General features: G+C 39.2%; 1 protein-coding gene across 3 annotated transcripts in view; it reads left to right on the top strand.

Annotated features, from left to right (window-relative positions):
• Positions 1-18,027, top strand: part of HADHB (hydroxyacyl-CoA dehydrogenase trifunctional multienzyme complex subunit beta) — a 35,589-nt gene that overhangs the window by 6,891 nt on the left and 10,671 nt on the right. For 2 of the 3 annotated variants that reach the window (XM_004268108.4, XM_033425095.2), the window contains exons 4-7: positions 7,572-7,671; positions 10,481-10,525; positions 14,434-14,533; positions 17,850-17,937. In XM_004268108.4, coding sequence (XP_004268156.1) covers positions 7,572-7,671; positions 10,481-10,525; positions 14,434-14,533; positions 17,850-17,937 — 333 coding nt within the window. Of the gene's footprint in view, positions 1-4,953; positions 5,090-7,571; positions 7,672-10,480; positions 10,526-14,433; positions 14,534-17,849; positions 17,938-18,027 lie in introns of all 3 variants that reach the window. The other variant, XM_033425096.2, reaches the window with a different exon arrangement.

Below are 18,027 nucleotides of genomic sequence, written 5' to 3'. Positions count from 1 at the left end.
CTGATTTTGGTTTTATTATGGTGTTTCTACTTGAATAATAGCTTAATAGAAAAAGCGTCTTACTAGGATTCAGAAGACCTCTGCTCTGTTCCAGTTCTCCTTCTTTCTGGGCAGTTTGGCCTTGAACCGATCACTTTACTTCCCTGTGCTTTAGTTTCTTTATCTAAAAAAGAATAATAATTTTAGTCTTGTTAACCTCAAGTAGTTATGAAGATATTTCATAGCACTTTGAAAACTGTAAACTCAATATAAGTACAAGGTAGGAATTCCCTGGAGGTCCAGTGGTTAGGACTCTGCTTCCACTGCAGGGGGTATGGGTTCGATCTCTGGTTGGGGAATTAAGATCCCGCATATCACGTGGCTCGGCCAAAAAAAAAATATATATATATATATATATATGTACAAGATGATATTTTTATATTGTTTTACATAAGTATATTAGCAGGGGTCTGTTGCCTGATCTCACCTAGAAAAGTTTCACGTTGCCATGTCACAAATATATTTTCTGTGGCCTCTAAATTCTAATTAGAATATAGATTCGTATAGGCTCACAAAGAATAATTCCTTTCTATCTCAGTTCACCTTTTCCCTAATTCTAATGTTCACCCAGGACTTTGCAGTCAGACAGATAGATCTGATTCTTTGCCAACCAGAAGAAGGTCACATTGCATACCAACAGAGGAAAGGCATTTTTGTGGCACATAGAGTATTCTATTTCATATTGCTCTTAAAGTGTTTTGTGTTTCTGTCTCCCCAACTATGTTGTGAGCCCTTCTGAGACTTAAGCCCTGGTGTCTAACACTGTCCTAGCGATTTCTGTTAACGTTGATGGTGATAGTGGTGCAAGAGGGCACATGATAAGACAAAGGAATGTAACCAGCTGATTTGAGGGGAGGGAGTGGGAATGTACCCATGCTGAACAGGTTTTAGGTTGCAGTAATTTTGTAACTAATTCCTCTTGGATTGCATGTGAATTGCATGTGAATATGCTTGACGGTGCTGTTAGGATGAAGGAATTAGAATAGAGGGGTACAGGTTTATTGATGTTTCCAGTCATCAGGTTGACTGGAAATGTGTCTGATGGAAATTTTGACTTATTTGATGGCTGTATATACTATGCATCTTCCTTGACTTACAATAGGGTTACATCCTGACAAATCCATCATAAGTTGAAAATATTGTAAGTCAGGACTTCCCTGGTGGCACAGTGGTTAAGAATCCGCCTGCCAATGCAGGGGACATGGGTTTGGTCCTTGGTCCGGGAAGATCCCACCTGCCGCGGAGCAACTAAGCCTGTGCGCCACAACTACTGAGCCTGTGCTCTAGAGCCCGCAAACCACAACTACTGAGCCCGTGTGCCACAACTACTGAAGCCCATGCACCTAGAACCTGTGCTCTGCAACAAGAGAAGCCACTGCAATGAGAAGCCTGCGCACCACAACAAAGAGTAGCCCCCACTTGTCACAACTAGAGAAACGCCCATGCTCAGCAATGAAGACCCAATGCAGCCAAAAATAAATAAATGAATAAGTTTGTTAAAAAAAAAAAGAATATATTGTAAGTCAGAAATGCATTTAGTACATCTAATCTACCAAACATCATAGCTTAGCCTAGCCTACCTTAAACGTGCTCAGAACACGTTGGGCAAAATCATCTAACACAGGCCTATTTTATAATAAAGTATTGAATGTCATGTAATTTATTGCATATTGTACTGAAAGTGAAAAACAGAATGGTTGTATGAGTACAGAATGGTTGTAAGTGTATTGGTCGTTTACCCCTGTGATTGTGTGACTGACTGGGAGCTATGGCTCACTGCTGCCCAGCATCATGAGAGAGTATCATACCACTTACTGCTAGCCTGGGAAAAAAATGAAAATTCAGAATTCAAAGTATGGTTTCTACTGAATGTGTATTGCTTTTGCACCATCCTAAAGTTAAAAATTCATAAGTTGAACCATGGAAAGTTAAGGACCATCTGTTTATCTATATATCTATATCCACAGACATACATATATATAAAACAATGGTATACTATATGGCATGTCATCTCTCTGCTTTGATTGATTTTTTTTTAAATGAAAGGTTTTTTTGTTTATTTATTTATTTATTTATTTTTGGCTGCGTTGGATCTTCGTTACTGTGCGCGGGCTTTCTCTAGTTGCGGTGAGCAGGGACTACTCTTCGTTGTGGTGCGTGGGCTTCTCATTGCAGTGGCTTCTCGTTGCGGAGCACGGGCTCTAGGCACACGGGCTTCAGTAATTGTGGCACGTGGGCTCAGTAGTTGTGGCTTGTGGGCTCTAGAGTGCAGGCTCAGTAGTTGTGGCACACAGGCTTAGTTGCTCCGCGGCATGTGGGATCTTCCTGGACCAGGGCTTGAACCCATGTACCCTGCATTGACGGGTGGATTCTTAATCACCGTGCCACCAGGGAAGCCCTGATTTTTTTTTTTTTTTTTTTTTGGCTGCATTGGGTCTTCGTTGCTGTGCGTGGGCTTTTCTCTGGATGCGGCGAGCGGGGGCTACTCTTCATTGCGGCACGCGGGCTTCTCATTCTGGTGGCTTCTCGTTGCGGAGCACGGGCTCTAGGCACATGGGCTTCAGTAGTTGTGGCATGCGGGCTCAGTAGTTGTGGCTCACGGGCTCTAAGCACAGGCCCAGTAGTTGTGGCACATGGGCTTAGTTGCTCCGTGGCATGTGGAATCTTCCTGGGCTAGGAATCGAACCTGTGTCCCCTGCATTGGCAGGCGGATTCTTAACCACTGCGCCACCAGGGAAGCCCTCTGCTTTGATTTTAATTATGTATGTGAAATACAGAATGTATATGTCAGCCATAGAATACTAGGTTTGGAGTTGGGAGGAGTGCTTGAGGTCATCTAATCTAGCTCCCATATTTGCAAATAAGAAATTTTTGGCAGAGCAGGGACTAGCACCCAGATATTTTAACCCCCTATTCAGATTCTTACACTACATTGCTACTGAGTGCGCATAGCACTGTGGAATATATAAAAAAGAGCCTTTGAGAAAATTCTGATGTGATTAGGAGCCAGTGTGCACATGAAACAGAATTAGAGTCCTTTGGGTGACTGTTCAATATATAATGAATATTATTTTTAAATGTGACTTCCAGTATTACTTTAATTATTTTATAATATGCTAAATTGTTTGGCCAATTTTTGCCCCATAGGTTGCCCTAGAAGTTAAGAGGCAGGAACTACAGGTGGCTGTAGTTATCAGGGAAGGCTTTATTTAGGAGGTGGAATGTGAACTAGGCCTTAAGGGTAGGTAAGGATTAGATGGACAGAAAGGAGCCACTCAGATGGGAGGGTATATGAATGAAGGCAAGGGGTGTGCAATGAAGTCAAGGCTGTGAGGCACTGGGGGCTTGCTCATCTTGCTACATGTTGAGAAGTGGTGGAGAACGTTTTTGGATCATTCAGTTGGAACCAAGTAAAGCAAGGAATTTGTTAGAAGAGTTAGGAATTTGAATTTTATCCGAAAGTGTGTAAAAGGAACATGCGGTCAGTTCTTAAAAAGTGGAATGATGTGATGGTATGTCATCTGACTTCTCCTCTCATCACTTTATTCTCTCCAAGGTCAGTGACAAGTAATCTGCAGATCTTCAGACTTAGCGGCCTTTTTTCAGTCCTCATTCTCCTTGAGTGTTGAAATATTTGACCATCCTCTGCTCCTTGATACTCTGCTGCCTTTGCTTTCATGTACTGTTTTCTCCTCAGTCTCCTACCACCTCTCAAGTTTACCCTCTGTCCCACATTTCCTCTCTGCCCTCTAAATGTGGGGAGATCACAAAACCAAGTGTCCTTTATTGTGAGTAAGGGGCCCACTCAAGTTAAGGAGAAGAGGGCTTGAGTACTACAGCTAGGGAGGTATTAGGAACCAAGCAGCTCTAGGGGCAGCCACTTTGTCTCAGTCGTGGCCACATGGTGTGTCACTTTCCTGGCCTTCCTGCTTCTCTTTATATATATTCTTCTTCACTCCTCTTGCTGGCTTCTTTGCTCGCTCAGGGTTCTTGCTGCCCCATAACTCCGACTTAAAAATAATTTCAGTTTATTATCACCCTGGTTCTTCCTCATGGCATTTTTTCAGCTTCAACTAATTGGTATATTTCTCCATGCTTTGCTTAGATTCCTGTGAGAGAGAATCAGATGCAGCTTATCACTTGTAGGTAGATGACGTGGGTTACTGGTTGGCCACTCTGTGGATTGACTTCAGGTAGTCAGGTAGTACCCACCCTGAATCTAACCAGCTTTGGGTGTGGACTTAGGGACATGACGTCTATGATTGCCCCTGTGCAGGGACTCTAAGCAGGGCAGCTCCATTTAGAGGGGGCTATGGGTGAGCAGGCACTGCAAAATATGTCTCTACTTTTCTTCTGTTTTTTTTTTTTTTTGAGGGTAGAAAGCGAGATTTATTGAGTACACTGCAAGGGAGCAACGGGCGAGACCAAGAGGGGGTCTTCCCTGGGGGAAGAGAAACTGGGCTTCTTTTTGGTCCCTTTTGGTCACCCTTGGATTAATGTTCTACCCATATGGTGGTTAGGACTGCGTATGTCATAGCTCAATCTTCCTGGTATACCAACTGCTTGCGACCGTTGGTAATTTCCATTGGGGGAGGGTGTGATTGTCTTATCTTGAAAGGACCTCCCCAGCCTAAGATGGCTGTTGTATTGTTAAGCTCCACATTTCCCCCCAACAGATCAGCAAAGTCAAATCACTGACATCTGGGTGACAATATCATCTCATGCTACTTCTGCTGAGAAGGGGGGATGTGGGGTCCCAGTTGGCTTTGCTGATCAGCTATGGGGCTGTGGGATAGTGTGTGAATAGAAATTTGGGGAGGCCTGTTCAAGAGTAGTCAACTATATTGATTCTAGTGGTTGGAATCCTTGTATTGTCACCATTTGTAGCTTGATGGAATGAAATCGTTTTTGTAGTGACTCACTTGAAGTACCTGGAAATGTTGGTGGATCAGGATGGACGGTCCTCAAGGGAGGATAGAAAGAGAAGGGGAATCTCACAGCATGCCTGGATTCGCCAAGCCGCTGCTGCCGACTGCACCAGGCGTTGGAAGTGAGGAGTACCAAGGCTAGGGCCAAAGGACATTGCCACCCGATTAGGCAGGGACGGTTGGTTGGTATGGGACTGGGTTTTAGGTCCGCTGAAGAGTTGCCTTGGCCAGGATACGCAGTCCCCCGGTCTCCAGGAACCTCAGACCATCAGCAGTGTTGAAGAGGAGAAAAGGCCATTTCCAGAATGTACCCCTTAGGGCGAGAGCAAGTTGGAGTCTCGTCCTGGAGGCCTTTGGGTCCCACCAAGGAGCAGACGTGGCCATTTGCCCTGAGTCAGCAGGCCGATCGCTACCTGTTGGAAGACGGATCAGAAAAGGCAGAGAGAGGAGAGAGCGGTCTGGTCCCTGTACTGGCCATCAAAATGCCCACAGAGTGTGGCAATGGGGCTGGCAACATGGGTCGTAAAAGAATTTACCAAGCCAGAAGTGAGGGTAGAAAGCGAGATTTATTGAGTACAACGTAAGGGAGTGGCAGGCAAGACCAAGGGGGCATCTGCCTCTTCTGTATTCTAAAATGCATATATATCATGGCTCTCCCAGCTACACCTCACTTCTCTTTGGAGCTTTAGTTTTGCATTTCTAGCTCTCTGTCAAATGTACATACCCACCTGGGTGTCTCTCCATCACCTCAAAGTCAGCATGTTTAAAATTGAGGTCACTTTTCTTCCAAAACCAGTTCTTACTTTGTGTAGAATAACTAGGTTTTCTTAGTCTCTAAGCTTCCTTTATAATCCTGTTTTCCTTTCTTTCCATATCTGATTGGTCACCAAAATACATAGTCTTCCTTTATAAAATCTCTTGTATTGGTCCCTTCCTTTCCATTCACAATGATACTGCCTTTATTTTGGCCATTAGCACTACAGGCTTGTTTTTGCTACAGTCTCCTTGATAATCTCCACGTGCCTGTATCTCCTTCACCAACCAATTAGAGCTGCGAGGAGAATCTTTGTACCCCATTTTATCACGACTCTTAGCTTTCACTACTATTTTCTTAAAGTTGGTTGTAGATATTTATCATAAGTAGCTCTCTATGACATAAGTGGGTGTGGTAAGGTGATTGTTAAAATTTTATTCCCAGTTCTTTAGGATTTTTCTCTATCTCTGGTAATGAAGGAATGGTGATAGGAGATGAATTTCAACATTAACAGCAATAAGAAAAGAATGAGACACATGTAGATACACAAACACAGAGATCTTCCAGCTATATTGTTAAGTCAGAAAAGTAAACATAATACACAAGTGTGTGCATGTACATGCATAAAAAGAAAAGAAGTGGTAAAGTATATACACCAAATTAGCAGTATCTACCTCTGGGAAGGAAATTACATGGCAGCAGAGGACATAAAGAGGGAACTTTAGTTTTACTCTCCATATTTTAGTTATGTTTATCTTTCTCTTCTTTTAACCACCAGGATATGTTCATGTTTTATTTTTTAATTAAAACATTAGAGAAAGGTTGCTCTCTTTTTTTAAAATTTATTTTATATATTTATTTTTGGCTGCGTTGGGTCTTTGTTGCTGTGCACGGGCTTTCTCTAGTTGTGGCGAGCGGGGGCTACTCTTCGTTGCGGTGCACAGGCTTCTTATTGCAGAGCACGGGCTTCAGTAGTTGCGGCTCGCAGGCTGTAGGCGTGTGGGCTCAGTAGTTGTGGTGCACGGGCTTAGTTGCTTCGCGGCATGTGGGATCTTCCCGGGCCAGGGCTTGAACCCATGTCCCCTGCATTGGCAGGCGGATTCCTAACCACTGCGCCACCAGGGAAGCCCCAAGGTTGCTCTTTTGATGTTAGAAAATAACTAGACAAATTGAGCCAGAATTCAGGAAGCATTCTGGGTTTTTGGAGAATGGCAGTAGTCACCAACCAAATGCCTTTGTTTCTACATAGAAAAGCAAGAATATTAAGCTATATGAAGACTAAACGATATCAGTCATTGTAACTTCTAATATTAGGGGCAGACTTAATTGGTTGCTTTCAGTGGAATAGATTGTCAAACATTTGATTAAAAAAAACCCAAAAAACAATTTGTTAATGGCATAAACAACCTTATCATTAGGTATAATCTCTGTATTTAAATATTTTTTGGAAATTTGTAAATGCTAGTTAATTTCTTAATCTTTTTTTTTTTTTTTTTTAGTTGAAGTGGTTTGGTAAATGACAAATGCAACTTGGCATTGAATGATATAATTCTTCTTAGAATGTCTTTAAAAATGTAAAAAGTCATTTGACTTCATATATTTTATTTTATTTTTTAAGATTTTTTTGATGTGGACCATTTTTAAAGTGTTTATCGAATTTGTTACAATACTGCTTCTGTTTTATGTTTTTGTGTTTTTTTTGTCCCCGAGGTATGTGGGATCGTAGCTCCCTGACAGGGCTCCAACCCGCACCCCCTGCATTGGAAGGTGAAATCTTAACCACTGGACTGCTAGGGAAATCCCTGACTTCATATATTTTAGTTAATTGTTCTTTGAACTTTCTCTTAAAGCTGTCCAGGCGAAATCGAAGCGAACCTTAGCCAAACCCAACCTGAGGAACATTGTGGTGGTGGATGGTGTCCGCACTCCATTTTTGCTGTCAGGCACTTCGTAAGTATGAAATGATTTTGCTAATGTTCTTTCTGTCTGTCTTTTTCTTTTTTCTCTCCAGCTGTATTGAGGTGTGGTTAACAAATAATAACTGTATATATATATATATATATATATATATATATATATATATATATATACACACACACACACACACACACATATTAAAAAACTATATATATATGTATATACATTGTGAAATGATTACCACAGTCGAGTTAATTAACACATCCATCACCCCATGTACTTTATTTATTCCTTTTTTTAAGGCACTTTCAAAAGGGATCTTTGTCAGTGTAACCCAGTAGGTAATACTATTGCTAGTGGATTAATATATGAAAAACATTTTCATGAAATTAATACAGAATAAGTCAAGTCAGTGGTGAAATAATGTGACAAAATTTGTTTTTTATCCATTCTGCTGAGTAAGCCTCATGTAGTGTTAGATTGAACCAGTCATATTTTAAAAACCTAGTGTGGGACCAGATAGTTTGCTTCTAACAGAGATATCCTTTCCTCATCTGAAGATAAGTACTGTACGTTGTTTCTGTGCCTCTTCAGAAGTTTGAATATGGAGGATGTGGGCCCATGGGCATTCTGAAGGGCCTTTAGTCTGTGGCTTTGGTTTCCTGGAAATTATCAGAATTGGAGTTGATGGACTGGTCCAAACCCTGGTACAGCACAACCCCAAATAAATGGAATAAGAATGATCCTAGACCAGCCCCCAAGTTCCCCAGAACCAAACTGCTGTTCTCCCTAGACTTTTCTCCTCCTTTTTTGTTCCCAAGTGAGGCCCAGGCTGTCCAAAAGTTGACGATGGGCTTTGGGAACTAGGTGCAAACTAAATGAAACATTGGTTCTATTCTGTTTAGATTGTTCTATTGTTTGTATTTTGAACCAGCAGTTACTAACTTAAAAATATTGCTAGGGAATGCCAGGCATCTGCTAAAAATAACAAGACCTTTCTGTACTAATATGGGAAGATCTTGAAGATATGTTAGGTGTAAAAAGCAAGGTTCAGAGCAGTGTGTATAATGGCACCGTTTGTGGAAGATACAGACCTGTGTGTGTATGTGTGCACGCACATACGTACACAAACAATAAACGTTCATTTTTAAACGATGGTTTAGAACCTAGAGAGTATTTTTCTTATATAAGTGAATGCTGGTGAGGTTTCTTCATTCACCCTCTTCTCTCAATATAGTATTATAATTTTCCTGTACTGACACAACAGCAGTAAGAGTAAGAATCTGTAGCTTTAGCAGCAGAGAAGTGATGAGAGGGGATCCTCCTTGTACTCAGCAGTAACAGGGTAGGAAAAGAAAGTTCCATCAAGAGAAAAGTTCTTGGCTAGGAAGACCATTTTTTTGTAAGGGCTGTTTGTATACTGTGTAGAAGTTTGATTCCGACTGTTTTACTAGCTGTTAAAAAAAATACAAACACGCTCAACTATACTTACATTATTTAAACATTTGCTTTGATAATTGGTATTTGCGTGAAGTTTGAGATATTCACATTAGCATAGGGTTTATTCCTTTTGTTGTGTTTTATTATTGTGTTCTAGTTTAATTTAGGATCCTAATTGAGAAAGAAGATAAAGTTCATGAGTAATTTAGTGACACAGAGAAGAGCATTGAGTAACGTAAGAAAATATAATTAATAGAGAAGAAAGAATAAAAATTTTAAGGTAATATTCATGTACAGAACAAAAGTGACCAAAAAATAATATAGAAGGAAGAATTTATAAAGAAGACAAATAGTTAAGTCATATTATTAATCTTATGATTGAGGTGACAAATGAGTCTTCTATAATAGAAGATCATTTTCTAGGTAGAAAAAGATCTTTTTCTGTTTGATTTGAAGAAGCTTTGCTTTCAACTTGAGTGATATTTGAAAAACCAAGTTTTTCTTACAGGTAGAAAGCACTTTGGAAGCACTCCTAGGAGAACACTGCAGCAGTGACATTTGGGAGTCTATCACGCATCCTGGTAGAGAGGGGTATAGGAGCATGAGAATAAAGATTGTAAAATGCTAAATAATTATTGAACTCATAGATTCAGACATTTTAAAATTGACACACAACTTTTTCCCAAGTTATTCTGCTCTAAATTTGAGGGAACTGGTTTTACCTATGAAAGATTTTTAAAACTACTGATGATTCTTCTGTGATTCAGAGTAAAAATAAAAACATTTTTGGATTTTTTAGGTTTTAATTTTTAGGAATTTAAAGAATGAATATTCTTATTTAATCCAATGGTTAAATCTTTGACTTAAAAATAAAGGGCAGTGGTTGAGAGTCCGCCTGCCGATGCAGGGGACATGGATTCATGCCCCAGTCCAGGAAGATCCCACATGCCGCGGAGCGGCTGGGCCCGTGAGCCATGGCCGCTGAGCCTGCGCGTCCGGAGCCTGTGCTCCGCAACGGGAGAGGCCACAACAGTGAGAGGCCCGTGTACTGCAAAAAAAATAAAGATAAATAAAATAAAGGAGAACTTAAAAGGTGGGGTTTAAATAAAAATATTTTATTAAATAAAATATTAAGTGTTAAATATTTAACATGTGTCATGCTGAACAATACGACAGTAGGCAAGATTCTTGTTCGCTTCTTAGCCAGCTCAAAAGGAGTCAAGGCTTGCCAGATTTTTAAGGCTGACAAATAGCAAAGTCACACTATTTCTTCATTTGGAATGATGTTAAGTGCATTTATAGCATCATATGTTAGATTATTTCTTTAGGTATTTCAAACAGAATGAAAAACATTTTTTATTAAAGCTCTAGGCTTTTGGTTTAAATTATTTTCTTTCCCCAGATATAAAGACCTGATGCCACATGATTTGGCTAGAGCAGCGCTTTCGTAAGTAAATGCAGTTTCATTTTAGTTCTTACTTCATTAAAAGTACTTCTCTCCAGTTTTTACACTTGAAATAGCATGTTTAATGGAATTTCCATATCTAAGATATGTTAACTTTTATGTGGTGAGAAAAAACAGTAGATTTTACCGGATTCATTGATTCTTCATTTTAGCCACATGTGCTACACAAATTCAAGCAGCTGGTGAATGTCAGCGACCTTTATTCTGTAGGCGTGACTATTTCTTGGCATGACAGTATTCCTTAATGAGTACTGTAGCTAGCTGCTGGTTGTAAACAATGTAGGGCTAGATTGATCAGGCTAGTCCTACATTGATCAGGCTAAATACAATACATATATTTGATGATTATCTTAGAAACTTCATACTGTACGAGGATAGCTGAACAAATAATGCAAATACAGATGCAGAACCTGTGTATACAGAGGACCAACTGTACTCTGCCATTTTATTTAACGGACATGAGCATCCTCAGATTTTGGTATCCCTGGTGGGATGGGGATGTGGTTATTTATCTAGAAAAAAGCCTAGAATGAGACCTGAAGGTTCCTGTGCAAACCAAATAAAAATGTAAAATTAGATGTGGTTGCATGAGATTGAGATGGAAGAATAATTTGATGAGAGTCAACATGTAAGGCATTATCTTTCATTGATGCTTTGCCTTTGTGTCTTTAAGCAGCTACAGGTCTTTCATAGTTTGAAAAAACCCTTCTTTGCACCTTTTTGCCCATCTTGTTCTGTTTGTTCTCTTCCTGCCAACCTCTAAGAATGAATGAAAGCAGCAGTTGCTTTTCTTTTCTTACTATCCATTTATTCTCCTTAATCCCATAATTGCTTCCATTCCCATTGCTCTACGGTAACTATACTTTGGAAGCTTCTCTTAATAATGACTGTGTAATCACTAAACGCACCAATGTTTTCTCAGACCTCAATGACTTTGTCTTCTGTAGCATTTGACATTGTCAGCTGTACTTGAAACTGTCTTCCTTTGACTTCATGTTACGCCATTACGGTTTTCCTTCCATTTTCTGACTGTTTCTTTTCTACTTCTTAAAAAACTGGATCCTTTCTTCTATCTCGTTTTTAAAGGTATTTTGTAAGTTTTAGTCCTTAGAACTTTGCATTTCTCTGTATGCATGCTTTTCCCTAAAAATCTCATCTACTTAATCTTTATTTTTTTATGTAGAGGACTTCCAAATCTCTAAATTTGACCTGTTTTCTTAGGTATCTCAAGCTCAGCATGTAAAAAATGAAAATTATCTTTTCCCTGAAGCCAGCTTACTTTCCCATTCCTGATAATGGTGCTGTTTCTGATTATGGTCCCAGGCTGGAGATTTACAGGTTTTTCCTCAACTTTCTGTCTTAAAAGATGTCAACTGTACAATAAAATTGAAAGTGAACACCTAAATACCCCTCACTTAGCATTAATAAGTGTTATTATTTTGCCATGTTTTCTATAGCTATATGGTTTGAAGCATTTGACATTGTTTCAGGCATCTTGATACTTCAGCCTTAAATTCTTCAGCTAGTACTCCTAAGAATGAGGACCTTCTCTGTTATCCACAATACCATTACCATAGCTAAGATGCTAATGATTGTATGATAACTTCTAGTAACCAGTTCATAGTCAAATCCCCCACACTTGTTCCAAGAATGCCCTTTCTTTTAATTTTTTTTTTTTTTCCCAAACCAGGACCTGGTCAAAGTTCATATTACAAATGAACATGTCTCTTTGGTCTCTTTTAATTTAGGATGTCCCTGCACTCCACCCGCCATGAGAGTGACTTTTTGAAAAGACCAGGCCAGCTGGCCTGTAGAATGTCCCACATTCTGGATGTTTCTTCGTAGTAATATTTAACTTTCCTCTGAATTTCCTGTAAACTGGAAGTTAGATCTCTAAGCTTGATTAGATTCAGGTTAAACATTTTTTGGTAAGAATGCTTCATAGGTCAAGTGCATGGGTATTGCATCATGTTAAGAGGCGCATGATGTGTAATGTTAAATCTAATCACTCGGTCATGGTGATCAGACCACTAGATCTCTTGATTATAAAGGTGTATTTTTTTCCTTTGCAATTAGTAAGTCACCTGTAAAGTGATATCTTAACACCATGTAAACATCTTGTTCCCCAACAACCTTTGACCAAATGATCTTAGCATTCATTGACAATTTTTGCCTGGATTATTACAGTTATTACATTACAGTTACAGTTATGTATACAGTTATACAGTTATGTATACAGTTATACAGTTAACTGTATTACATTACAGTTATTACATTATTACAGTTATTACATTAGAGATTACAAAATTATGACTTTGATCATTCTTTTATTCCTCCTATATTTATTGGTTGGTATTTTTCTGTAAAGAACAGCTTTCCTTTTTTTTTTTTTTTAAGTGATGTGGACTTATAAATTTTTATTTATTAATTGTGTTAAAGCCAAGCTTGGTCACTGTTCTTTTTGAAGCTCAGATTATCCCATAGTTTATCTGTGGGAGTTCCTTCAAGTTGGCTTCTATGGCCCTTTTGTTTTTTAGTATAATATTGTTTTTTGAGTGTAATTTGCATACAATAAAATGCACATATTTTTAAGTATATAGTTTTATGAATTTTGTCAAATGTGTACACCCTTGTTCCTGTTTTTGCTATGGTCCCATTAATCTTTGAGTGCTTTCTTATTTTTGGCACAAAAAAGATCAGAGAGGTTCACTTTGTACTTTTCTTGCCTTAGACCTGGCCTCAGTCATTTTTTAAAAAGTTAATACCTTTAGGGCTTCCGTGGTGGCACAGTGGTTAAGAATCCGCCTGCCAATGCAGGAGACACGAGTTCGAGCCCTGGTCCAGGAAGATCCCGCATGCTGCAGAGCAACAAGGCTCGTGTGCCACAGCTACTGAGCCTGCGCTCTAGAGCCCGCGAGCCACAACTACTGAAGCCCGCACGCCTATAGCCCGTGCTCTGCAACAAGAGAAGCCACCTCAGTGAGAAGCCTCCGCACCGCAACAAATAGTAGCCCCTGCTCGCCGCAACTAGAGAAAGCCCGCACACAGCAACAGAGACCCAATGCAACCAAAAATAATTAATTAATTAATTTAAAAAGAAAAGTTAATACCTTTGCTAGTAAATGGCATTTAGAAACCAAGTCTGAGTTCAAGATGTGCTCATTCCTACTGGAGTGTTATTGCTTCTAGTCTCTATCAGTGATCAGAACTAGAAAAATATGTTATTTAAATTGTGTTTATATTGATATTTCAAATTTAACATAACTGGGATTTTACTCTTTAATTTTCTATTTGTTTCTCTTTTCTTCTTTTTTTAAAAATATTTATTTGGTTGCACCAGGTCTCAGTTGCAGCAGGCGGGCTCCTTAGTTGTGGCATGCGAACTCTTGGTTGCAGCACACATGTGGGATCTAGTGTCCTGACCAGGGATCGAACCCGGGCCCGCTGCATTGGGAGCTCAGAGTCCTAACCACTGCACCACCAGGGAAGCTCCCTCTTTGATTTTTGACTGAAAACTTTGGTTTATGTATCTGTTTTATCCTATTTCAAATTATTTTTTTTTAATTTTTTTATTGGGGTATAGTTGATTTATAATCTTATGTTAGTTTCAGGGGTACAACATAGTGATTTAAAACTTTTGTAGATTATATTCCAAATTATTTATGATTCTTCCTATTTAAATTGAGCATCAGAGGTTGACTTTTTAAATTAGACTTTAATTTCTTTGATAAGGCGCCACATGCTTGTCAAATTAAGGAAAAGATCCAATCTCTACTCTTAAATCCGAAGTTAACCTTTTAACCAAAGTTAACTGTAGTGCTTTATGTGATGATCTATGGCACTATCTTGAATGTGTGAAATGTTTCTTTGCTTTGGACTTCTGCTGGCAGGGGTTTGTTGCATCGGACCAGTGTCCCAAAGGATGTTGTTGATTATATCATCTTCGGCACAGTTATACAGGAAGTGAAAACAAGCAATGTGGCTAGAGAGGTGAGTAAAACAAACTTTGTATTGTTTATAAAGGTTGATAGGAGAATCAATTTGAGTTTTAATTAATAGAATTTACTCTTTAAAAGTTTTTAAAATTTATTAAAGTTATATTTGACTTAAATGTGATTTTACTACTTGAATTATTTTATATTTCAAAGAATTATAGTATAAATCAAATGATGTACACTATACTAGGACATATTTATACTATATACCAAATCAATTATTTAAGCTGGTTTGTGATATTTTAGTTTGTTTTCTCTTAGGAAAATAGAGATTATGGCAAAGTATGGTTGATGTGACTTTTAGTAATGCTAGATATTGTGGCCTCTAACTTAAAATTTCAACATTTTACAAAGAACTTATTTCATAACACGGTTTTTGTTGGAGGCAGCCTTGCTTATTCATTTTTTCCCTTTGACTAGATGACACATAGGGCAGTTTCTTTTTTTAACTATTTCACAGGTGTTTACTTTTACCCTAGTTGGCAAAGCGCCATGTAGTGTTTATTGGGCGGCTGAGATATGACAGGCCTTGGAACTTCTGCAGCACGTTCTACAGGCATTTCATAATGAATAGTCCAAAAACATTTTCTGGGCTTTGTTTCAATTCAAAAGTGGCTATTTGGGTAAAGTTGGCTCCAAAGCACATTTCAGTGTGCTAAGCATTTTCTTTATTTCTGGTTTGTGCTTGCCATATTATTGTGTTCAGTATAGTTGGAAGGTCAGTAACTTTCACCACTGTCAGCCAAGAGAAGGGGAAACGAGCAGGACTGAAAGTATTTGTTTTGTCCCCCCTTTTTACTCATTAGTATATGTTAAGACTGCTCAAGGCCTGGTGTTACCGAAGTCCGCCATAATCAGCTACTGTATATTGTAAGGGAGGCAGGAAAGAATTAAGAACAGGAAGAGAGGGGCTTCCCTGGTGGCGCAGTAGTTGAGAGTCTGCCTGCCGATGCAGGGGACGCGGGTTCTTGCCCCGGTCCGGGAAGATCCCACATGCCGTGGAGCGGCTGGGCCCATGAGCCATGGCCACTGAGCCTGTGTGTCCGGAGCCTGTGCTCCACAACGGGAGAGGCCACAACAGTGAGAGGCCCACGTACCGCAAAAAAAAAAAGAACAGGAAGAGGGTTTTTTTTCCCTGTCCTGATTTTTTTGTTTTTCCTGGATCTTCACACTTCTAAATGTATCAAATATGACAACTTCATGAGTATATCAACATTTTCAACTTTTATATTCTGAAAAAAACAAAGTGACTCTTGTAAGAGTGCTTAAAAAGTAAATATTAAATCTGTTTCAGTTTTCTCTATATTTCTGTTCTATCCCAACACTAAAGCCATAATGCTTTTTTTTCTAAATTTTTTTCTGGAAATTTTATGTCCATATGCAAATCTCAGCTATTGATTGACATGTGGTAGATTCCCTCTCCCAGCCCTGTACTAATACTAAAGGCTAAATTGAGGGGATATATTATAAGTATGTCTCTCTATAGTTGTTTTGTAACCTAAAGGCTACTGTGACTACCAGCTAGAAAACTTTAAGCACCTGTTGTCTGTATTAATAGTGTAATAATGAAATCCTGAAAGGCTTCTGCTGCTGAGTTCCCATGAACCTGACTTCACTGAAAGGCCTCAGCATACTTCCCTGCTCTCCAACTTAACTAAGAGGCATTTTCCTCCTTTCCCCTCATTGTACTATCTAGAGCCTAAGCTTGCCTTGAGAGCTATTCAGACTTTAAATAGAAACATGTAGACAACGTTCACCATCAACCACTTCTATTTAAAGTTCCTTCAATCTTGAGAGTCATCTGGGGCCAAGGGTGTGACACAGGCTAGAAAGGACCACGTGAGGATCAGGCCATTACAACCTCAGTGCCCTTTACACTTGCCCTACTGGGAAGCTCTCCTCCCCTTTCCCTTGGAGACTTGCCTCTCTCTTCCTTCTGGGTTGGTTTACATTGAGAGGCTGAGGTGCAGTTGCCAGCGGGTAGTTTTCAACAGAGTGTTGGGCACTTAGTATCAGGCCTCACTGGAAAGACCAGAGTAAGGTCATGTTGCATGTACACTACTGTAACACATTTCTGTCCCTATGGATTATGGTGAATGGTGGTAAATGCAGTAACTAGTATAGGTAGTATAAGTATGAAGACAAAAATCAGTTAAGAAGCAGAACCCTTTAATCTCAGCTTTGGAAACATGTTAACCTTACCAAATTATAGAAAATCTTGTATTCTGAGGATAAATAGTTTGAGAAAAAGGCCACTAAAAATTAATTCCCTTAATAGGAACCAGAATTTCATAGTAAATGATGGTGGGGGAGATGAGCTGTTGAGAGCTTTGTTTTTAAAGTGAAAATTTAATATTATAAAAGTAAGTATTTTATTTTTGCACCTATGCATTAGTTACTTACATAAACAAAAATGGAATCAGGCATTCATTGTTTTTTTGGCAGCATAATTTACTCAATAAATAGTATAATAAAATAATAGATGTCCTCATGTCCATTTTTAGATTAAAGGAGGGCCTCAGTTTTTCTCAAGGCCCCTCAAATTACTCTCTTTTGAAGCACCTCTTGTGTCATCATCCTGACCAGTTTTCTCATTTCCAGTTGTTAACTGGTCTAACCCTTATTTATCAGAGGTTCACTTGAGGCTCAGGCAGTTTTCCAAAATTTCTTTCATCAACTTGAACTCTTGCGTGTTTGGCATGTTTTCCAGTTCCTCTTTGCGTTGGATCACGGTGTGCTGTCTGAAATATCAGGCAGTCAGTGAAAGTAGAGACGCGTGTAAGCAGGCAGGGACCTGTGTGGGAATCTGTTCATGATGAGTCAGTTCTTCAGAAATGAGTTTCATGTTTGATGACTTTGCTTTACTACTAAGCCTTATAACTGCAGGAACATAGATCATGAGAGCCCCACACCATGATATAGGTCATCATTCCCTCAATTGTGTGTAGCAGGTTTACTTTAGGTTTACTTGCAAATTTAAACAAGTTAAAATCAAATTACATATTAATGTCCTTAAAGCTCTGAGAAAAGCATTGCTAAGAAATTAGGTGAACTGCAAGACTGTTGTAGGCTTGTATACCACACTAGAAAATGGCTACAAGGAACTTGGCAGAGTGCTTGTCAGTTAATGGCTAGACAAAAAATTAGTAAAGCATTTCTGTGATGTGCTTAGTTTTATTTTAAATATTACTCTATGGATTATTGACCTCAAATCCTTTCCTGATGTACCATTCAGTGAAGTATTGCTTAAAGCGCCATTTACATGTAGCACTGCCTTCCTAAGTGATGCTTTCATTCACTGTTTCCTGAAGGCTGCCCTTGGAGCTGGCTTCTCTGACAGGACTCCTGCTCACACTGTCACCATGGCTTGCATCTCTTCCAACCAAGCCATGACCACAGGTATGTTTTTTTGACCGCAGAAGGTACATGTTGGTTCTCCTTTGTCTTTTATATAATCATTAAAAACTACTCTTAACAGAAATAAATGAT

This window comes from Orcinus orca, chromosome 13 (genome assembly GCF_937001465.1).
Source record: "Orcinus orca chromosome 13, mOrcOrc1.1, whole genome shotgun sequence".
NCBI lineage: Eukaryota > Metazoa > Chordata > Mammalia > Artiodactyla > Delphinidae > Orcinus > Orcinus orca.
This window is presented reverse-complemented; position numbering and strand designations above follow the sequence as displayed.